Source organism: Peromyscus maniculatus, chromosome 4 (genome assembly GCF_049852395.1).
Source record: "Peromyscus maniculatus bairdii isolate BWxNUB_F1_BW_parent chromosome 4, HU_Pman_BW_mat_3.1, whole genome shotgun sequence".
Classification (NCBI taxonomy): Eukaryota; Metazoa; Chordata; class Mammalia; order Rodentia; family Cricetidae; genus Peromyscus; species Peromyscus maniculatus.
Genome location: NC_134855.1, coordinates 66,132,035 through 66,150,747, shown reverse-complemented (window position 1 = coordinate 66,150,747; position 18,713 = coordinate 66,132,035). Strand labels below are relative to the sequence as shown.

Below are 18,713 nucleotides of genomic sequence, written 5' to 3'. Positions count from 1 at the left end.
TGGTGAGGCTCATAAGGCACTTCATTTTTCATGGGATGATTTTTAAGTTGTGATAAAATTTAACATTTAGCATAATCATGATCTATTCACTTCATAACTATTCTTGAGAGTAGCAAAAACCCCGGTCCTCAGATTGTTTACCTTTATAGAGGAAATTGTGTGACTAAAGTCAGGGATTCAGAAGTGAATGGAATGACACACGAGGAGACCATAGATTGACAGCACTTCACAACTGTTGTTATAGTACAAACTCCCTCCCATCACCTCTCCTTCCCTTCTGCCTTTCATCCTTTTTCCTTCTTTCTTTTCATCCTTCCTCCTGTCCAAGAAAGTTCTATTTAATTCTGACTATGTGTTTCTTAAGTTTAATAGTATTAAACATATTTTAAATGTTTCATCTTCAAGTTGGAACCAAATAATTCAGAAATATGACACAAGTCTTTCTTTTATCTCTCCAATCATTCTTTTTTTTCTAAATACATGTTAATTTATATATTAATAGTCTTATAAATATGACATTTTAGTTTAAAGTTTTTGTGATTTGAGGTTGTTTAAAGAATGTTGATATTGGTATTTTAAATGCTCCTATACATTTTATAGTTTTTGATAGTGAACAAACATTCTCTATTTTCACAAATACAGACTATCACATAGCACAGGGAGGTCACTAATGCTCAAAAACTGTGACTCAAGTCACAGCGTTAATTCTTCTGATTTAATCTTGTCCACTTTATTTCCCCTCAATTTTAGGATCCACTTCAAACATTTCAAGAAAACTAAGTGAAGCTCTAAACCATTTCAGTGCAAGTACTTTGATCTGGTCTCTCTTGAATGTAAACTGACATCATTCATCAAGTATGGATGAAAAAAAGGGAGAAAAGTCCTTTAACCTTCATTTCAGAAACCCCAAAACAAGACAAACTAGGATAGTTAAGGAAATCAGGACAGCAACAGTTGGGGAGAGAAAAAGAATCTGAAGAGAATGTAATTCCCACAGGATAGTGGAAAGGGATTTTCTTAGCTATACAAAAAGAAAATAAATCTTTTAGTAGTAAATTATAATCTTAGATAAAAATATTACTGCCTGATGAAATTTAATATACGTAACAATTAAATTATATTATATATTACATATAATTTATTATTTAGTTTTTAATTTATTATTTGTAATAACAGTGTTTATTTGTATGTATTATATTTTAAAGCAATAGTTTATGTTGATACCATGCTATCCACCCCTCTGATAGCTTTGCGTGTTACATCATGTCACACTTAACAATGACATCCTACTAACTGCAGGTAAATTGGGGAATATTAACTTTACTGTTAAAATGATTGTGGAGTAAACAATGAGCAATGCATATGGTGGATCCAGGGTCTTCCCAAGGTCACATCTCAAGGTCACTACTCAGGAGACAATTTCTGCTGTGAGGACACAGCCAGCCAGGAACAGATCTATCATTTTCCAATGTATGACTGTTTGAGCAAAGAGGTCATGAAATATTTAAGGATAAATATAGAGACAATGCATTGGTTCCTATATGAAATTATGGATTTGAGACCAAAGATCACTGGAAATGGAAAAGTGTTGAATTCACCATATGACCATTCATAGAAAAAGATAATGGCCGGGCAGTGATGGTGCATGCCTTTAATTCCAGCACTTGGGAGGAAAAAGCCAGGTGGATCTCTGTGAGTTCAAAGCCAGCTTGGTCTACAGAGTGAGATCCAGGACAGGCTCCAAAACTACACAGAGAAACCCTGTCTCGAAAAACAAAACAAAAACAACAACAACAACAACAACAAAGCAAAACAAAAGATGATAATGATCAAAATAGTCAATTGTGAGGCAACTTCTTAAGTGAGCTCATTTGTTCCATCTTTAGTAATCTGCGGAATGGTCTGTAAGCCTCAAGCTTTTTTCAGAAATCTAAAAGAAATTTGAATTTATGGGTTTTAATCTTGGTGTTAGTATTAAACCTTTTGCTAAAAATAACATGTTTATTACAAATACAGACTATACTTTTATGTTTACTTGTAGATTATAGATTATATTTAAAATACTAATAAATTAACATTTACCTTTCTTCTACTTAATAGTTAAATTGCCTCATCTCTGATATGTTTATATTATTAGTGTATTTATAGTATCATGTGATAGTTATTTGTAATAGCTTTGCTTACATATCATACCCTTTAGGAATATTTTGGGTATTTCTCATTTTCTAATATTTTAGATACTACATTATATTTTGCTGTATCATTCTCTCATCTCATTTTTAGAATACGGTGTGTGTCTAGAGTACTGCCTCAAATATTGCAACATGCTTAGTGTTATGCTGGTATCTTTAAGGTGTGTTCTGAAAGCACTGCATGACTGAAGCAGTGTCATCGTAAGTGATTCATTTTAAAATGTGATCATATTAAGGTGTTTTTCTCTTGACAGATTCTATTTTTAATCTCAGTTTAGATGTTCAGACACTGTTTAAATAATGTAGATCTCTCTATTTACAGGTTCCTTTTGAAATATTGTTTGTAAAATGTGATGACAAAAACTATGGGTTTGACTGACTATGATAGCACAAATTTATAATCCCAAGACTTGGAGGTGAAAGCAGGAGTATTGGGCGTTCAATGTTTTTCTAGCCTCCACGGGGAGTTTGAGTCCAATCTGGGCTACCCTAGATCTTGTTGACCCCAACTAAATATAAACTTACCACTTGACTTTCATGGACCACAAATCTTAAGATAAAGTAGTACATTCAATTACAGAATTGCAATTGGTTATCCAGTACTAATGATCAGCCAGGAGTAGCTTCTTTTTGCAGTGTGTAGCAGTTAGTGCATAGACTCATAATTCTTCCAAGTACAGAAGATAAGTAACTCTTCAATGGTCAGTATTAAATGTCACAGCTGTATTACCCCCTCCACAATCTGAAAAATATTTTCAAAGGGAGGGCAGAAGGAATGAAAGAAATCAAAAGCAATAGGATGCTATGAAATCACTTGGACTGGATATGATATAGAAATTGGAATCACAAATAGCATGTGTTGATACCTGTACAATACAGGCATAAGATTCAGTTGTTTAACATTTCATCATTGAAAAGCAATAGACTCATGAGTTCTCTCCCTTCACTGAGGAGATATTGACAGTTAAAGATTGCTAGAGAAGGGGTATTACTTTCTTTAGGTATATAATAACAACAGTGAAGTTCAACAAACTCCAATGAATAATTCCCAGCCCATGCTCATACAGGCAACCTTACAGCCTGTGGGTCAGAAACAAAAGCAGTAGATACATAAGGACCAACAGCAAAAAAGGGCGATCATCAGGATTGGAAGGTAGATAAGAGAAGGTAGTCAGTATGATCGTAATACATTGTATATATTTGTGAGTGTCAAAATAAATAAAATAAAATGTTTTTAGAGGAAATCAATACATCTGTTAATGAATACAGTCCTTACTAGTATTTTCCTAAAACCATACAAATTATGCTCATGCCTTTATTGGTCGATTCCCCATGACAAAAATCAGCTTTTATTTTGGTTAGTACACAAGCATTCTGCTTAAATTTTGGGGAGAAATGCTGCATTCCACACATTATATAATAGTGTTTTATTATTTAGAGTAATATTCCTTAAGATTATCAAATAGAAATGTCTCCACCCCAATATTTTAAAATTGATTTTAGTTGAGAATGTAAGTGTTATAAACAATCAAATGAAAAAGTACATGAAATTGCCTTGGATACTCCTGGGGCCCAAAATCGTACAAACCCTCAGGGAGCTAAGAATAGTTCTCACAGGTGGATCAACTCTCAAGAAATCCACATTAAATTCCATTCACTATTAAAGTGGAATCTTGGCTTTTTTATTTTGCCTTTATTCTTAGAACATGATGCAGATAATGTGAGAGAGGCATTGGTAATATCTCCTCTGATGCTGTGAGAGCTGTTCTTCTCTATTACACATGGCAGGAAGCATTGGATACAAACTATATTTTGATCACGAGTGAATGGAGTGCACTCCTAAGAAATCAGGGCATGGCTGTCTTCAGGATTTTCATACAACTGACATATGGTTAGACATATAAGGTACATTTTTACATTTTCAGAGATGATTTAAACTATGATAAAGCAAGTTATGGTTTGGTTGCTGTGGTCAAGACACTGTGCTTAATTCAAACGTTGATTTTTTTTTACTTCATGAATGTGTTTTTGAGAAAGTCATATAAATTCTCCTGCTCAGTTTCCTCATTCTAAATGGGAAATTTTATTATTAAAATCAGAGCATATAGAAGTTGATAAAATGATACACACAGAGCTCAGAAAATATAAATATACAAAAATATACACACAAATATACACTAAATTGTAATAGCCCACAAATACACAAAGAAAAATATAACTGCTCACATGTCCTTAAAAATCAGTCTTCAGATTGTAAATTCTTTCCAGTCCTCTTTCCTCTCTTCCCATCCTACATGCACCACTTCTCCTCCTCCTCTTTGTCATCTCTCTTCTGTATTTTCTCTCTCTCTCTCTCTCTCTCTCTCTCTCTCTCTCTCTCTCTCTCTCTCTCTCTCTCTCTCCTGTCTTTCTGGGAAATGCTTAGTTCTCTGCTTTCCTGTCCTCTGATGGTTATGCATTTCTTCAAACTTAATGTAAGCAATCATTATTTCACATTTCCACATTTCTGTTGAAACCACATAATGTGTAACAGCACCAATTCCTGTGTTTTCTATTATCCATGCAATCATACTTTACTTTTTTCAATATACATGATTATGAATGTATTATGTATACTCACCATTTTGATATTTGTATGTAAAGGTAGTATGCTTTGAGTTTTTGTAAAGGATGCTGATATAGGTTTGTGGCAGACTGAAGTTATGTTAAACTCTATACAATATTTATATATACTATATATTTATACAACATATAATATATACATATACTATGTCTACAACCTAACACTAAAACATGGAACAAGAAATAACATTATGTTCAAAGTTACCTATGTTACAAAATGAAGAGGCTCCTGATTTATGTCTACTTAAATTTCCCTAAGCATTAGGGTTTTGCCTCACAACTCTTCTAGAAAGATCTAAATTGAAGCTTTGAACTGCTTTAGAGCTGGTAGTCTGGCTTGATAATTCTTCCAAAATGAGCTGATCAACCAAGTCATCAAAGAGGAGTTTCAGAAATCCATTAGGAAGGATAGGAGAGGAGAAAGAGAAAAGTGCTTTCTCCAACGTTTCAAAAATAGCAAGATAAGAAAGTTGAGACATTTAGGGACAATAGTAGATCAACACTGAGGGGAGAAAAAGAGGATTAGTTGTTTTTGGAGAGCATCTTCTCCAGAGAGCTGTAGAAAGAAATTTCTATTGAGACACAGACAAGTAATAGGTCTTTTATTGATAGCTAGTAATCATATATAAAAAATATGGTGGATTTATGGACTTAAATAACAATTTCAACTAAGATTTGAATTCATGATTATCATTTGTAATAACACTTTATTTTTTGAAATACATTTCAAAACAATCACCTAGAATAATAACCTTTCAGCTCATCCTTCTAATATTTTTGGATTTTACATTAACAAAGAAATTCTGTTCCTTGTAGATATCCTGGTGCTACAATTCGCCTTGTTGCTAAGATAGTGGGCCATGTGGATAGTTGGGCATGAAGAGACAAATCTTCCAAAGTTACTGCTCAAGGAGATGACTAATGGCATCCTGTATAGCTCTAGAATTTTCAAGACTATAGCTATTAGAGAAAAGAAAGTCATGGACTGTTTTTCCTCTCTTTCAGGTACACAAGCATTGCCTAAAATAAAGAGGATATCAGTATTCACAAGTTCCTTTTGACATAGAGTTTATAGAATATGATGATAAAAGCTATGAAGTTGGTTGAGTGTGATGTCACATGTTTATAAACCTCGTACTTTGGAGGTTGAGGCACAAATATCAGGAGTTTAAATTCATTCAAGCTATCTGGTAAGTTTGAATCCAATCTGGTCTCACTAGGACCATGTCAATTCTCATGAAAACAAACAAACAGAAAAACCCTATCAATCTTTTTTTTTTAAAATGAAGTAGAGAGCTTGGGATGAGGTTATTCATTAATAATTCAATAATTCAATAATACATGGCTATTTTGACATCAAGCTGTTTTGCTACCTATTTTTAAAATATTTTTTATTCTTTGAGAATTATATATATACATATATATATATAAACAATATATTGTGATCCTATCCTGCTTCCTAGATACTCAAAGAGCAGAAAGTGAACAATTTTTAATTTCATTTCTAGTTTACTTCCAGAATATCACTATCTTTGATTCACTTGATGTGGCCACACAGCTTTACTGTATGCATTTGTCAAGAAAGTGAAGAAAAAATGAAAATATTTGTCTCATCTAAATAAGAGTTTATTTGTGTTTAGATTAATTTTTAATTATTATTTTTGTAGCAAAAATTCAATTTACAGTAAAATTGAATTTAACACCTTATGTTAATCATCTCCTAAATGATGTAAAATCATAACCCTTGTGATCACAACTACAAAATTGTCTCCATTTTGTATGTTTTATTAGAAAAATGATAGTGCCATTTTAGTTGAAACTAATCTTAATTAAGATGTAAAAAAAGATGCTAAGATTTACCTAATTTTAAAAATAACATTGAACCTGTGTACTTTGGAACATATCACTCAGGACTATTTTTTTTTCTTTCTGTAAGATGGTCTTTCTATTCTACCATTAATTATTCAGAACCTTAGAAAGTGCTGTGTGTTGAAACCATCATATCTTGCAACTATGAAATCAAGTACTTTGCCTTGTGAATAAATATAAAGAAAATTACTTAACAGCTTGTGGGAGCCTGTGGGAGTCAAGCTCTAACCTGCTCTCACCTATTGAAGGGTTCTTAGGTGGAGGAGAGAGGAATGAGAAAATATCAGATAGAAAGATAGACCTAGACAACGAGGAGAAAGACAAAGGCACAGGATAGCTTTAGGAGGACCCTGGGTCAATACCCAACAGCCCAGAACTTTATTCAAAAGAGCTTTTTATAATATGCCAAAGGGAGATGCAAAAGGCCTCCCCCTTGCAAGATCAAAGCACACCTTACAGCCAAGTGTAGACCCTTTCAAACACCTAGTAAGCACGCCCTTGGCCAAATCATCCTATTATGCAGCCCTGTTGGGTAAAGAAAGCTCATAGTCTCTGACCCTAAGTAATTTGTGCCTCCACAACAGTGTTGGTTATGCAAAGCAAGAGTTGTATCTAAAATTGAATTCTCTGGTGCATGTTGTCTAGTGTTACTTATTCTTAGTCCTTAACATTTCTTCCTATAATTTTTGGTTCTATAATTATTATTATTGTTTATTTTTTTAAAATGTGAACTGGTGTTTTGCCATGATTGTCCGGTACCCTGGAACTGGAGTTATAGACAGTTGTGAGCTATCATGTGGGTGCTGAGAATTGAACCCCATTCCTCTTAAAGAGTAGTCAGTATTCTTAACCACTGAGCCATCTCCCCAGTCCTCCTCCAATAATTATTTTTATATGATTACCATAAAAGCTTTGATACTTCTTTCTATTAAATTTTTCTGTTCTAGTTAAATACATGAATTAATTACCATGAGTGATATTTTGACATTTTCATTTGACCTTATGCATCAACCTTGGAGAGGAGCAAGCAGGCTGTTTATGAATGTGGTGTTTTAGAGTAAATTCATATAGATTTCAAATCATATATATTGCCAAACTATACTATCTGAAGAAAGTCATATTGTATTAATAACTGGCAAGTACCTAAGCCTCAAGAGTCTAAATTTTATTCAAAGAGTAGTTTCTTATTCAGATATATGCTGCCACCAGTTTTCATGTTATCCGACTAGCCCCTTCCTTCTGATTCTTCAACATCAATTATTCTGTTATCTTGATCCAGATGCCTTTGCCACATGAAGAAGGTAATAACATTATTTAACCTTCGCTGAAAGAGGGAGATGGCTGAAAAACAATGCTACTCTGAAGTTTTCACTGAGGAATTCAAATTCTGTCTTTACCCAGTTGACTCTGGGGAGACCTCCTGGGTGTTAGTGCCTGGGTCTCTTAAGATCCCAGATTAATCATCTACTCTTTGTTATCTTAACAATATCATTATAAAATTAGAACAAAAATAAAATAGAATCCATAACATTTGCCAAATACTTTTGACTACTGGGTGAGTCTTGAAGCTCACATAGCTTGTAGTCTCATTAATTTCATTTAGTTTTTATGACAGCATCCTGATTTTTTATAAAGTTATGGACACATTTTAGAATGATGAATTTAAAGTAAAATTTCAACATTTTGAAAACACACAACAGAAAGAATGTTCCTTAAAGAAGTGGAGATGGATTTTTTTATGTTGAAATACCCTTCATAGTTGTAAAAAAAAATCCACAGTACAGCCAGATTTTCAAGTAAACAATTTGCCACTTCTCTTGTTGATAGCTAAGGTAGATTCTGATTAATCACTAATGATTAGTCATACTGGACTAATTCATACGATATCAGAAAGTATTATTACGTTATCATTTGTTCATATCTAGAATGCAGTTTCTAAATGCTTTTCAACATTTCACTTCAAAATTACTAAGATAATGATACAAAATGACTGTTCCAAGGTACATTATTTCTCTCCTTCAACAGAGAGCAGATTCTTTAATCCCATTTTAAAATGTCTCTCTTCTAAGGTATTCAAAATTTTATCCTGACCTCAATTCTGCACACTATGTAACTATACACTTTACAAACGTGTTTGTAATAGTAATAAAATAAATCACAGTAATTTTACATAAATGCACACCAACTTCTATAAAGTGTATTAAGTATTTGGGTTTTTTTCATAATTGTAGATGTACTTGAACACATCTTACTTTCACCATCATCTTGTGAATTATGGAAAACCAGAGCTGTGTCACTGAGTTCATATTCTTGGGCCTTTTACAGAACTCAAAAGTTGAGAAAATATTGTTTGTTGTATTTTCTTTGGTCTACCTTGCAACTATTGGAGGCAATATGATGATTGTGGTGACCATTATCTATAGCCCTGCACTGCTGGGCTCCCCCATGTACTTCTTCTTGATATTCCTGTCCTTACTGGATGCATGCACTTCTTCTACTGTCACACCCAAGATGATTGTAGACTTCTTCTATGAGAGGAAGACCATCTCCTTTGAATGTTGCATTACACAACTGTTTGCTGTCCACTTTTTCACTGGGGTAGAGGTGATTGTCCTGTCAGCCATGGCCTATGACCGCTATGTGGCCATTTGTAAGCCCCTTCACTACTCTTCCATCATGAACCGGAGTCTCTGTGGACATCTTGTGGTAGTTGCCTGGGCAGGAGGATTCTTGCATTCTATTATACAAATTATCTTCACTTTGCAATTGCCCTTCTGTGGACCCAATGTCATTGATCATTACATGTGTGACTTGTTCCCATTACTGAAGCTTGCCTGTACTGACACACATATATTTGCTCTTTTGGTGTTTGCCAACAGTGGGTCTATCTGCATCATCATCTTCTCTATTTTGCTTGTCTCCTATGGTGTCATATTGTACTCTCTGAGAGCCCACAGCTCTGAAGGGAAATTTAAAGCTCTCTCCACCTGTGGATCTCACATTACTGTTGTGGTTTTGTTCTTTGTCCCATGCATATTAACATATGCAAGACCAATATCTGCATTCTCCTTTGAGAAAAATGCTGTTGTATTTACCACAGTCTTGACACCATTGCTCAATCCTATGGTTTACACTTTCAGGAATAAGGAAATGAAGAGTGCCATCAGGAAAATGTGGAATAAATTAATAGTGGTTTCTGACAGTTATTAAATATTACCCTTACTTTGTTGTGGAAATAGATCAGTGGGTAAGAGTACTTCATGCTGTGCTAAGAGAAGGACATCAGTTCTGATTTCTAGCACCCATGTCAGAAGCCAGGCATCATAGGGCCCCTTAACTTAATGTTGGTTCAACAGTTATAAGTAGATACCAGAAATTCAGAGGGCTGTTAATCTACTCAAACATAGAAATCTAAAATTTCATTCCAGAACTTTCCCGAGGGCAATCAGGTAATGTACATAGTCAATGTGGTCCTATTTATTTGCATATATATGTGCAAGTACAAACAGCATGCTCTCCCTCTTGTGTACAAACATATATGCTACCCACTCACCCATTCATTCATCCCAATATGAACATCAAGAAAAATGGGCACACTTCAAAGATAATGGAATGATAAAGAAGTCAATATGTACCCACAGAGTTACTATGTTATTTAGGTATTATATAGAATGAAATGACATTATTCTGTAGAGGGTCCTTCAACATTTTAGGTGAATATTTTTGAGATTATAATTAAATACATTATTTTTCTTCTACCTTTTCTCCCTTCAAACTATCCCACATAAGCCTCATTGCTCTCTTTCACAGTTATGGCCTTTTTCATTAATTGTTACTATGTGCATATATGTACATACATGTATATTCCTACATATAACTGTCTCAGTCTATATAATGTTACTCATAGGTATGTTTTCAGGGCTGAACTTTTGATATTGGATAACTAATAGGCATACTCTTTCCTGAAGACTATTTCTCCCCCAGTCCCTGGTTATGGTGACACACAATGGTAGGATGTGCTGAAGAGGTAGAGGCAGGAGGATCCTGAGATACCTCTTTTTGAGATTACATATTTATAATGAATTAACTACTTAATATTATGACATAGCAACACTAGTTCATGTGACAATAAAATTACAACTTTATACTCTCATAAATCTAACAAACATTGGAAGAGATTTAAGTATTAAAATGTTTGCCATTTAAACAATGTCAGTAATATGGAAGTAGGTTGATAACCTGAATATGTATTGAAATGAGGAAAAATATGAAAATTTTTGCAAGGGAAGAATAAGATTCTAAGTAACATTATGAGACATCATATCCAGGAAATGCATCAAAAGAAACATGAATATGAGCTGAATTCTGGATGTTTCTGTATCATTTGACTTCATTTTTAAATTAGTTCCATTCATGTCAAGTAGAATACTTGAGTAAGTTATCTAATTTCTTTTTTTTTTTTTTTTTTTTTTGGTTTTTCGAGACAGGGTTTCTCTGTGTAGCTTTGCGCCTTTCCAGGAACTTGCTTTGGAGACCAGGCTGTCCTCGAATTCACAGAGATCCACCTGCCTCTGTTTCCCGAGTGCTGGGATTAAAGGCGTGTGCCACCACCGCCCAGCAAGTTATCTATCTTGACAAATAAGTATGAGTAGACTGTCTTGAGTTTCTCTTAGGTGATGTCACTAACTCATCCCAATGAGCTCTGTGACCTAATTCCATAGGGAAAATGCCAAAAAATCCCCCTCATACAAAGGTAGGCATTGGGCATCCCTTTACTTGTTAAGATGTTGACAACATATTTCTCCCACTTTTTACAGGGAAAATAAAACCCAGAGAAACTAGATTCAAGATTATATTTCATAAAAGAAATATATTTCAAATTCTTGAATGATTTTATCATTCTAAATTTACTGTATGTTATATATATATATGTATATGCATATATATATATATATAATTTTCAATGAGATCATTGAGATTTAAGCATATTATATATCACTTATATTAGCTATCTCTATGTTGTCAAATTGAATTTGCAGGAAAATAATTTATTACAGCATTCTTCCTCTTTAGTAGGACAGGCCAATTAAATATTAGGGGCAAAGCTACTAAATACTCATAGTTTACATACTACACATATTATATACACAAAATGTCAAAGTATTAGAGCCGGCAGAAGATACATGACATTGTATTGCATTTCAATTGGAGAGGGTATAATAATTAAGATCTAGATCAAACAATATCTGAATAAAGTGTGTAATATCAATATCAGATGAAATGTGTAATAGAAATTTAGACATTTTGGGGTGATTTGCCCACGTAATCTCTGTTTGTCATCAGACTCCAAGGAAAAGCATCTTCTTGATGTTCTTGCCCCACAAAGAGAGGATATTTTTCCCCAAGATTGTTCATTTGTCCCCAAAAATTATCTTAGAAAATGAACAACCAATGTCAGTGGATCAACTGATTCATGTAGCTGCTAATCTAATGTTTAAAATGAAATCATGAAATAAATTATTTTTGTTATAGTACACTATTTAAAGCAGGTTTATTTTGTTCCATCACTTATCAAAATCAAATGTTTTTCTTTTATTATTTTAATTCAAAATATTCAGTTGTAGATTCTGGTAAACTTCCAGTTTTCTCTTGCTGTATCTCCAAAAGAGTCCATGTTCCTTTCAACCCCAGATTATCTATACATGTTTCTCATTTCTTTATTCCCTTTCACCCAGTTCGTGTCCATATCAAAGCCTTGAAGATAGCAGCATCAAAGCTTTTGAAGAAGTTCAATGACGTAGGGGAGAATCTACTACTGTTTTTTTTTTTTTTTCCTGAATAGACATGATGGCAGCCTTCTATACATTTGTGTTTGTATCCCCAGTGCACTTCTTATCCTGGGATAGAATAGCTTCTTTTTGCAGTGTGTGATGCTTAATGCAAAGAATTATACAGCTTCCAAGTGCAGAGGTTAAGTGACTGTTTAATGTTCATCCTAAATGGGACAGGTATATGATCCCCTCCCTAGATCCAGGATATATCTTGGAAAAGACAGGGATATCATAAGAACTTGAGGATGATGAAGATTTCACTGAAACATTGTCTTTAGGAAATGGCATGATCATTTCAGTCATAAAAAGAATCAGCACCTATTGATTCTTGCACTGGACTGGCACAAGTTCCATCATGTATAGGGAGGGAGTCATGAATCCCCAAGTCTCACTGAGGAGCCACTGACAATTAAATGTCCCTGGTTAAGGAGTACCGTTTCTTTAAGCATATAGCCCCAGGAATGGTGCTTATGATCCATCAAATAATCTGCAATCAATCACCCTTAAAGCCAGTGGGTCAGAATTGATGGGATCATATATAGTAGGAGGTATATTTGGGAAGAAGAAAGGGATCAGCATAATTGGAATGGCCATAAGAAAATATACTGTGCAATGTCAATGGGGTCACCGAACACTGTACACACACCCATATAGATATGCACGCATATATATGGTACATATGCATATATATGTACATATATAGATGAACTTGTCAAAAAACAAAAACAAAAATGCTCTTAAATGAGTATTTTTATTAATGTATATATTTTTACATATTTATATATGAAATATTTTTCTTTAATCAACAGTCCTTGCTAATGTTTCACAGAACAGTAGATATTATACAGATTGATAGATAAATTTCTTGAAACAGAACTCAGCTCTTATCATGGTTTGTGAGTAAGTGAGCATTTTACCTAAATTATACACAAAGACATTACAATTTATTCAATATGCAAAAATTTCCTAATCCTGAAAGTGAAAATGGTTTCATACAGAACCAGCCCTCAAATTTCTAAAAACTTTGGAAGGAAATGAAAACATTACAAACTCTCAAGTAAAAAAGTGAATAAAGTTATGTCTCCAATATTCTTGGAGCCCATAGTTATCCAAACCCCAGGGGAGCTTTGAGGAAGTCTCACAGGTAGATGACCTCTCACAGAACATCTATTAATTGCAGTTGCAGTTAGAGAGTGAATTTGGCTCCTTCATTTTTCTTCTATTATTAAATCATGTTGACTATGGCTTGAAGTAATTTGACTACTGCTGCCTTCACTACCAAACCTGGTCTTCTCTTTGCTGTGCAGAAGGAGACATTGGCTAAAACATAGCATTTTGGTCACCATTACATGAACTGATTTCAGTAGTAGACAAGAGATAGGTGTCTTCAGGATTTACACACAGTCAACACAAGGTGAGACTCAGAGGTGCATTTCTGCATTTATGGAGACGTTTTTAAATTGTGATAAAAACACTTTAAATTTGGATGCTGTAGTCAGGCTACTATGTGTTTAATGCAATAATCGACTTTTTAGTTCATAATTGTGTTCTTGAAATTTTCTATCAACTGTGATGCACAGATCCCTTATCTTTAACGAGGATTTTTTTATGGTCAAAGTTAGGGTACATAGAAATGAATGAAATGATACTCTAAACACCAGAAAATAGCTGTTTAAAGTAATAACTCCTCAAGTGCCCAATGCATTAGTTGTCAGTGTGCAAAGTCCTTTCTTCCCTCCTTCCTTCCTTCTTTCCCTCAGCCCTCTGTTCCTTCCTCCTTTTCCTTCTTGCTTTCTTACTTCATAGGCTGTTTATTCTCTTCCTTCTTATATATTTCCCCAATTTATTGAAATGAAAATAATTTTCAACTTGTCATCTTCAAATTGAAGCCAAATAATCTAGGAGGCAGCATGTTTATCTGTACAGTGTCAAACAAAACTTTGCCATTTTATTAAAACATACTCACACATTGCTCTATTCAGCATTCTAATGCTTGAATTAAAGGTAGCATGCTTTGATATTTGTGAAAAACACAGGTACAGCATCATGACAGACAAAATGCTGCTAAGCTCTATACAGTATTGAAAATCAATATAAAATGTTCTATTTGCACAACTACATACTAAGACAGGGCACAGGAAGAACATTATGGTCAGAATAATTAACCTCATAAAGTGAAGTTGTCTGATTTAAGCTCCTCTCATACACTTAATTGTCTCTCAGTATTAGGATTCTACCTCTGGTCTGTTTAGGAAATTAAGTGGTTAATGCACTGAACTGCTTGAATGGCAGTAGTCATGGCCTGGCTCATCATTTAAAATGTGATGAATCACCTAGATATCAAAGGAGAAGTTTCAAAATTCCATTAAGAAAGAAATGGGAAGAAACAGAATTCCCTTGTATTACAGAAATAGTAAAACAAGTGAGTTGAGCCATTTAAGATAATCAGCAGAGCAACACTGAGAGAGAAAAAGGATTAGGAATCTGAAATGTATTATTGCTCTGACAGCCATAGAAATTTGCTTAGCTACATACACAAAATCAGTTTTTATTTGTAGATAATTTTAGATTGAAATAAGATTGACTTATGGAATTTAACATAAATGATAATTTAAAATAACATTTCAACTTCAACTTATTTTTATTATTGCTGATATTTTACTTGTTTGAAATACATTTCAAATCATCTACATAGAGTGACAAACTTGCTATTTATTCCATCTGGTAGTTTTAACTATATACAAACTGTGCAGAAATACAAATGTTCTGTTTCCTGCAGATAGATTGATGCTACAATTAGCTTTTTGCTACAATAAGTGAGATTGAAATAGTAGTCAATATAGACAGTTGGCATAGGTCAGAAAATGCCCCAAGATCACCATTCGAGGGAATGGCTCAATTACCAGCTTCTACAGTGAGAGGTCCCTTAACAAGAACAGGGACAGCTCTTTAATGTTCAAATTCATGACTACTGGGGACAAAAAGATCATGGATAATTTTAAAATAAGTTTAAACCAATTATGTAAGCCCTTAAATGAAAGTGTAGATTTGAAATTTGTATTTGGAAGTGAGAGTGAGTTGACTCCGCAGTATGACAATTTATGGAAAGAGTATAATAATTTAAGCATGTTATTATATATATCATCCTTTGTTAGTAAATGACTTCCACTTTTGATAATGTAAAAAACAACCTGAAAACACATTTTTTCATAACTTTAAATGGAAATTGATTTTGTGGTTTAAATATTGATGTTTATTGTAAAATATTTTGATTATAGTACCAAAATTTATATTAAAATATCTTCACTTGTACTCTATAATATCAATAAATGGACACTTAATTTTCCTATACCTCTCTTAGCTAACATATTATTAAAATGTTTCATAGTTGAAATCTTCATATTATTAGTGTTTTAATTACAGTACCATGTGAATTTATTCTGCAAGTCTTATTTATATGTCATTCCTTTATGGATATTTTAGGTATTTCTATGTTCAATGTTTCTTTATTTTAGAAATCTGTATTGAGTATAATAATAAAGGAGAAAATTGATGAACACTAAGTGTTGATTTTATAAACTAGTAGAAAATATTTTGATATGGCACCATATCCTAATATAAAATATTCTAATTTAATTCTTAGAATGAATTTTCAGATGGGGTATATATGAATAAAGAATATAAACATGGTTGTATTTGGAGTTATTTCTTATATGTTCTCCAAAACACTGTCTGAACACTGTCATCTAATTGGTATAACATTTAAATTGATACATTTTAAATAATTTTTTCATAAACATGCTTTTACCATGTTTCTGCCTACCCAACCTTCTTTCAATTCCTTTCCACCTTTTTACCCCTCAAATTTATGTCTTTTTCTCTCTATACACACATGCACCATGACATCCTTTTATGTTTTGAGTGCTTCAGTTTTCACATCAACATATGCATGTGGCCATTGTTAGAAATAATGCTGTTGTTAATACTCACATGCTCTTGTTGACTTACAGTGTGCATTATACCTTGATAAAACTATTGATGTGGCAGGTTGTGGTGGCACATCTTGTAATCCTGGCACTTGGAGGTGGAGGAGTGATGATCAGGAGATTAAGATCATCCTAGTGTAAATGGTTACTTTGAAGCCAACTTGAGCTACATCAAGCTTTCTCAACACTCCCTTTATGATAAAGAGCCATGTGTTTGTCTTCTGTGGACCTGAAACCTTGATGTCTGACAGTTCATCTTATGGCACATGACACTTACACATAAAGCTGTTTTCAGAATATTTGACAACAGAAAGTGAGCAATTTTTCTATCTACATAATATTTTACTTTGTCTATTTTATATTCATTAATTTTTACTTTATAGTTGAGTGTGGTGATATTGTCTTCCCCAAAATATTGTGTACCCTAATAAACTTACCTGGGGTCAGAGAACAGGACAGCCACAATATTAAACACAGATGATAGGCAGTGGTACCACATGCCTTTAATCCTAGCATTCCAGAGGCAGAAATCCATCTGTTCAAGGATACAGCTAGGCATGGTGACCCACGCCTTTATTACCAGAAAGCAAGCCTTTAATCCCAGGGAGTGATGGTAGAAAGCAGAAAGGTATATAAGGCATGAGGACCAGAAACTAGAAGCATTTTGGCTGGTTAAGCATTTGGCTGATCAAGCTTTTAGGTTTTGAGCAGCACAGTTCAGCTGAGAGCCATTCGGATACGAGGACACAGAGGCTTCCAGTCTGAGGAAACAAGATTAGCTGAGAAGTTGACCAGGTGAGGTTAGCTGTGGCTTGTTCTGTCTCTCTGATCTTCCAGTGTTCACGCCAATGTTTGGCTTCAGGTTTGTTTTATTAATAAAGACTCTTTGAGATTCATGCTACAGTTGAGATTTTTTTTATACTGTATATAATCAAATGCGATAATATAACTCCCATTTCCTTCCAGTTCCTCCTATATCAACAGCAAAGACCTCCTCTGTTCCTCATTTTTTTTTTTTTGTTGAACCCATTAAATCAGTGCTGCTCCTATGGGTATGGTGCCTTTCAATGCAACATTGGAAACCTACTAGTGGCCATATCCTCAATAGAGTGATTTTCCCTCCTTAGGAACAGTCCATTGTCAATTGTAAGCAACTTCAGAGGATAGATTTACTCACATGTAAAATTTGTTTGTTACCACTACATGATAGTCCATAATGTCATCTTTTTTTTCTTTTCCATATAGACACATTGTTTCTTATCACTTTTTGGTATATGCATATATATGTACACATATGAAGTTACACATACATATATATTAATATGTGCATGTAAATAATCACAGAATGAATTTCTGTTGTGCACATAGAAGAAGAAACTTATAAATGTAAAGCTGTATTTATACAGTAAAAATAAATTCAGGTGCTAGAATATATACATTGATGTTTTATGAAAGAGTTTTCTGTTGGAAAGTGTTTTCAATTGGATGAATTTCATATAGCCTTTAAAGGGCATGTTAATGTGAGTCTTATTTAGACATTTCCAACTTGAGCCTCCTCTTAATATTTGGGGATATGAAGGTAAGTTGTTTATTAACATGTTTTATAGTAAATTCATATGAATTTCAATCCATATGTTGTACCTTTACTCAACCAAACTGTCAATGTATACATAATTGGTAAATATTTTAGTCTCAAGACTAGAAATTATATTCAACAAGTTGTTTCTCTTTTTTCATCTCTGTGACTGTCACTAACTTTCATTTGTAGGTCATTGGTCCATTGGCTTCTATTCCTTCTTCATCTACCCTTTGGCCTTATCAAGATTCCTCACTCATACAAAACAAAGTAATAGATTCTTTAACGACTGTATAGACAAGTAGACTGTGGAAAACCAATCAGTGCTCTGAAGTTCTCATTGAGATAAAATATCCCAACCATCATCCTCTTCAGTCTTTTAAGTGGTCATGTGTGCTGGCACCTGTGTCTCCAAAGTCTCAAAATAAATAATATTTTTTGTTTGATCTTAATATCTTTTACAAAAATAAAATAGCAATATTACCTCCTGCCACATACTGTTCACAAGAAAGTTGAGTATTGAGCATTTTTTGCTTATTTCATTTGTTGATGATAATATTAAAAATATATGAAGAAAAAATTTTCATAATTTCACGTTTATATGAACGCATTTATTTTGTACTTTTTCTCAAGGATC

At 33.6% G+C, this 18,713-nt stretch overlaps 1 protein-coding gene across 1 annotated transcript; it reads left to right on the top strand.

The window, feature by feature from the left end:
* Positions 1–8,957: 8,957 nt before the first annotated feature.
* LOC102922669 (olfactory receptor 4C15-like) lies at positions 8,958–9,893 on the top strand. The gene has a single exon (XM_006996958.3). It carries the CDS (start codon positions 8,958–8,960, stop codon positions 9,891–9,893), a length of 936 nt encoding a protein of 311 aa, XP_006997020.2.
* The last annotated feature ends 8,820 nt before the right edge of the window (positions 9,894–18,713 follow it).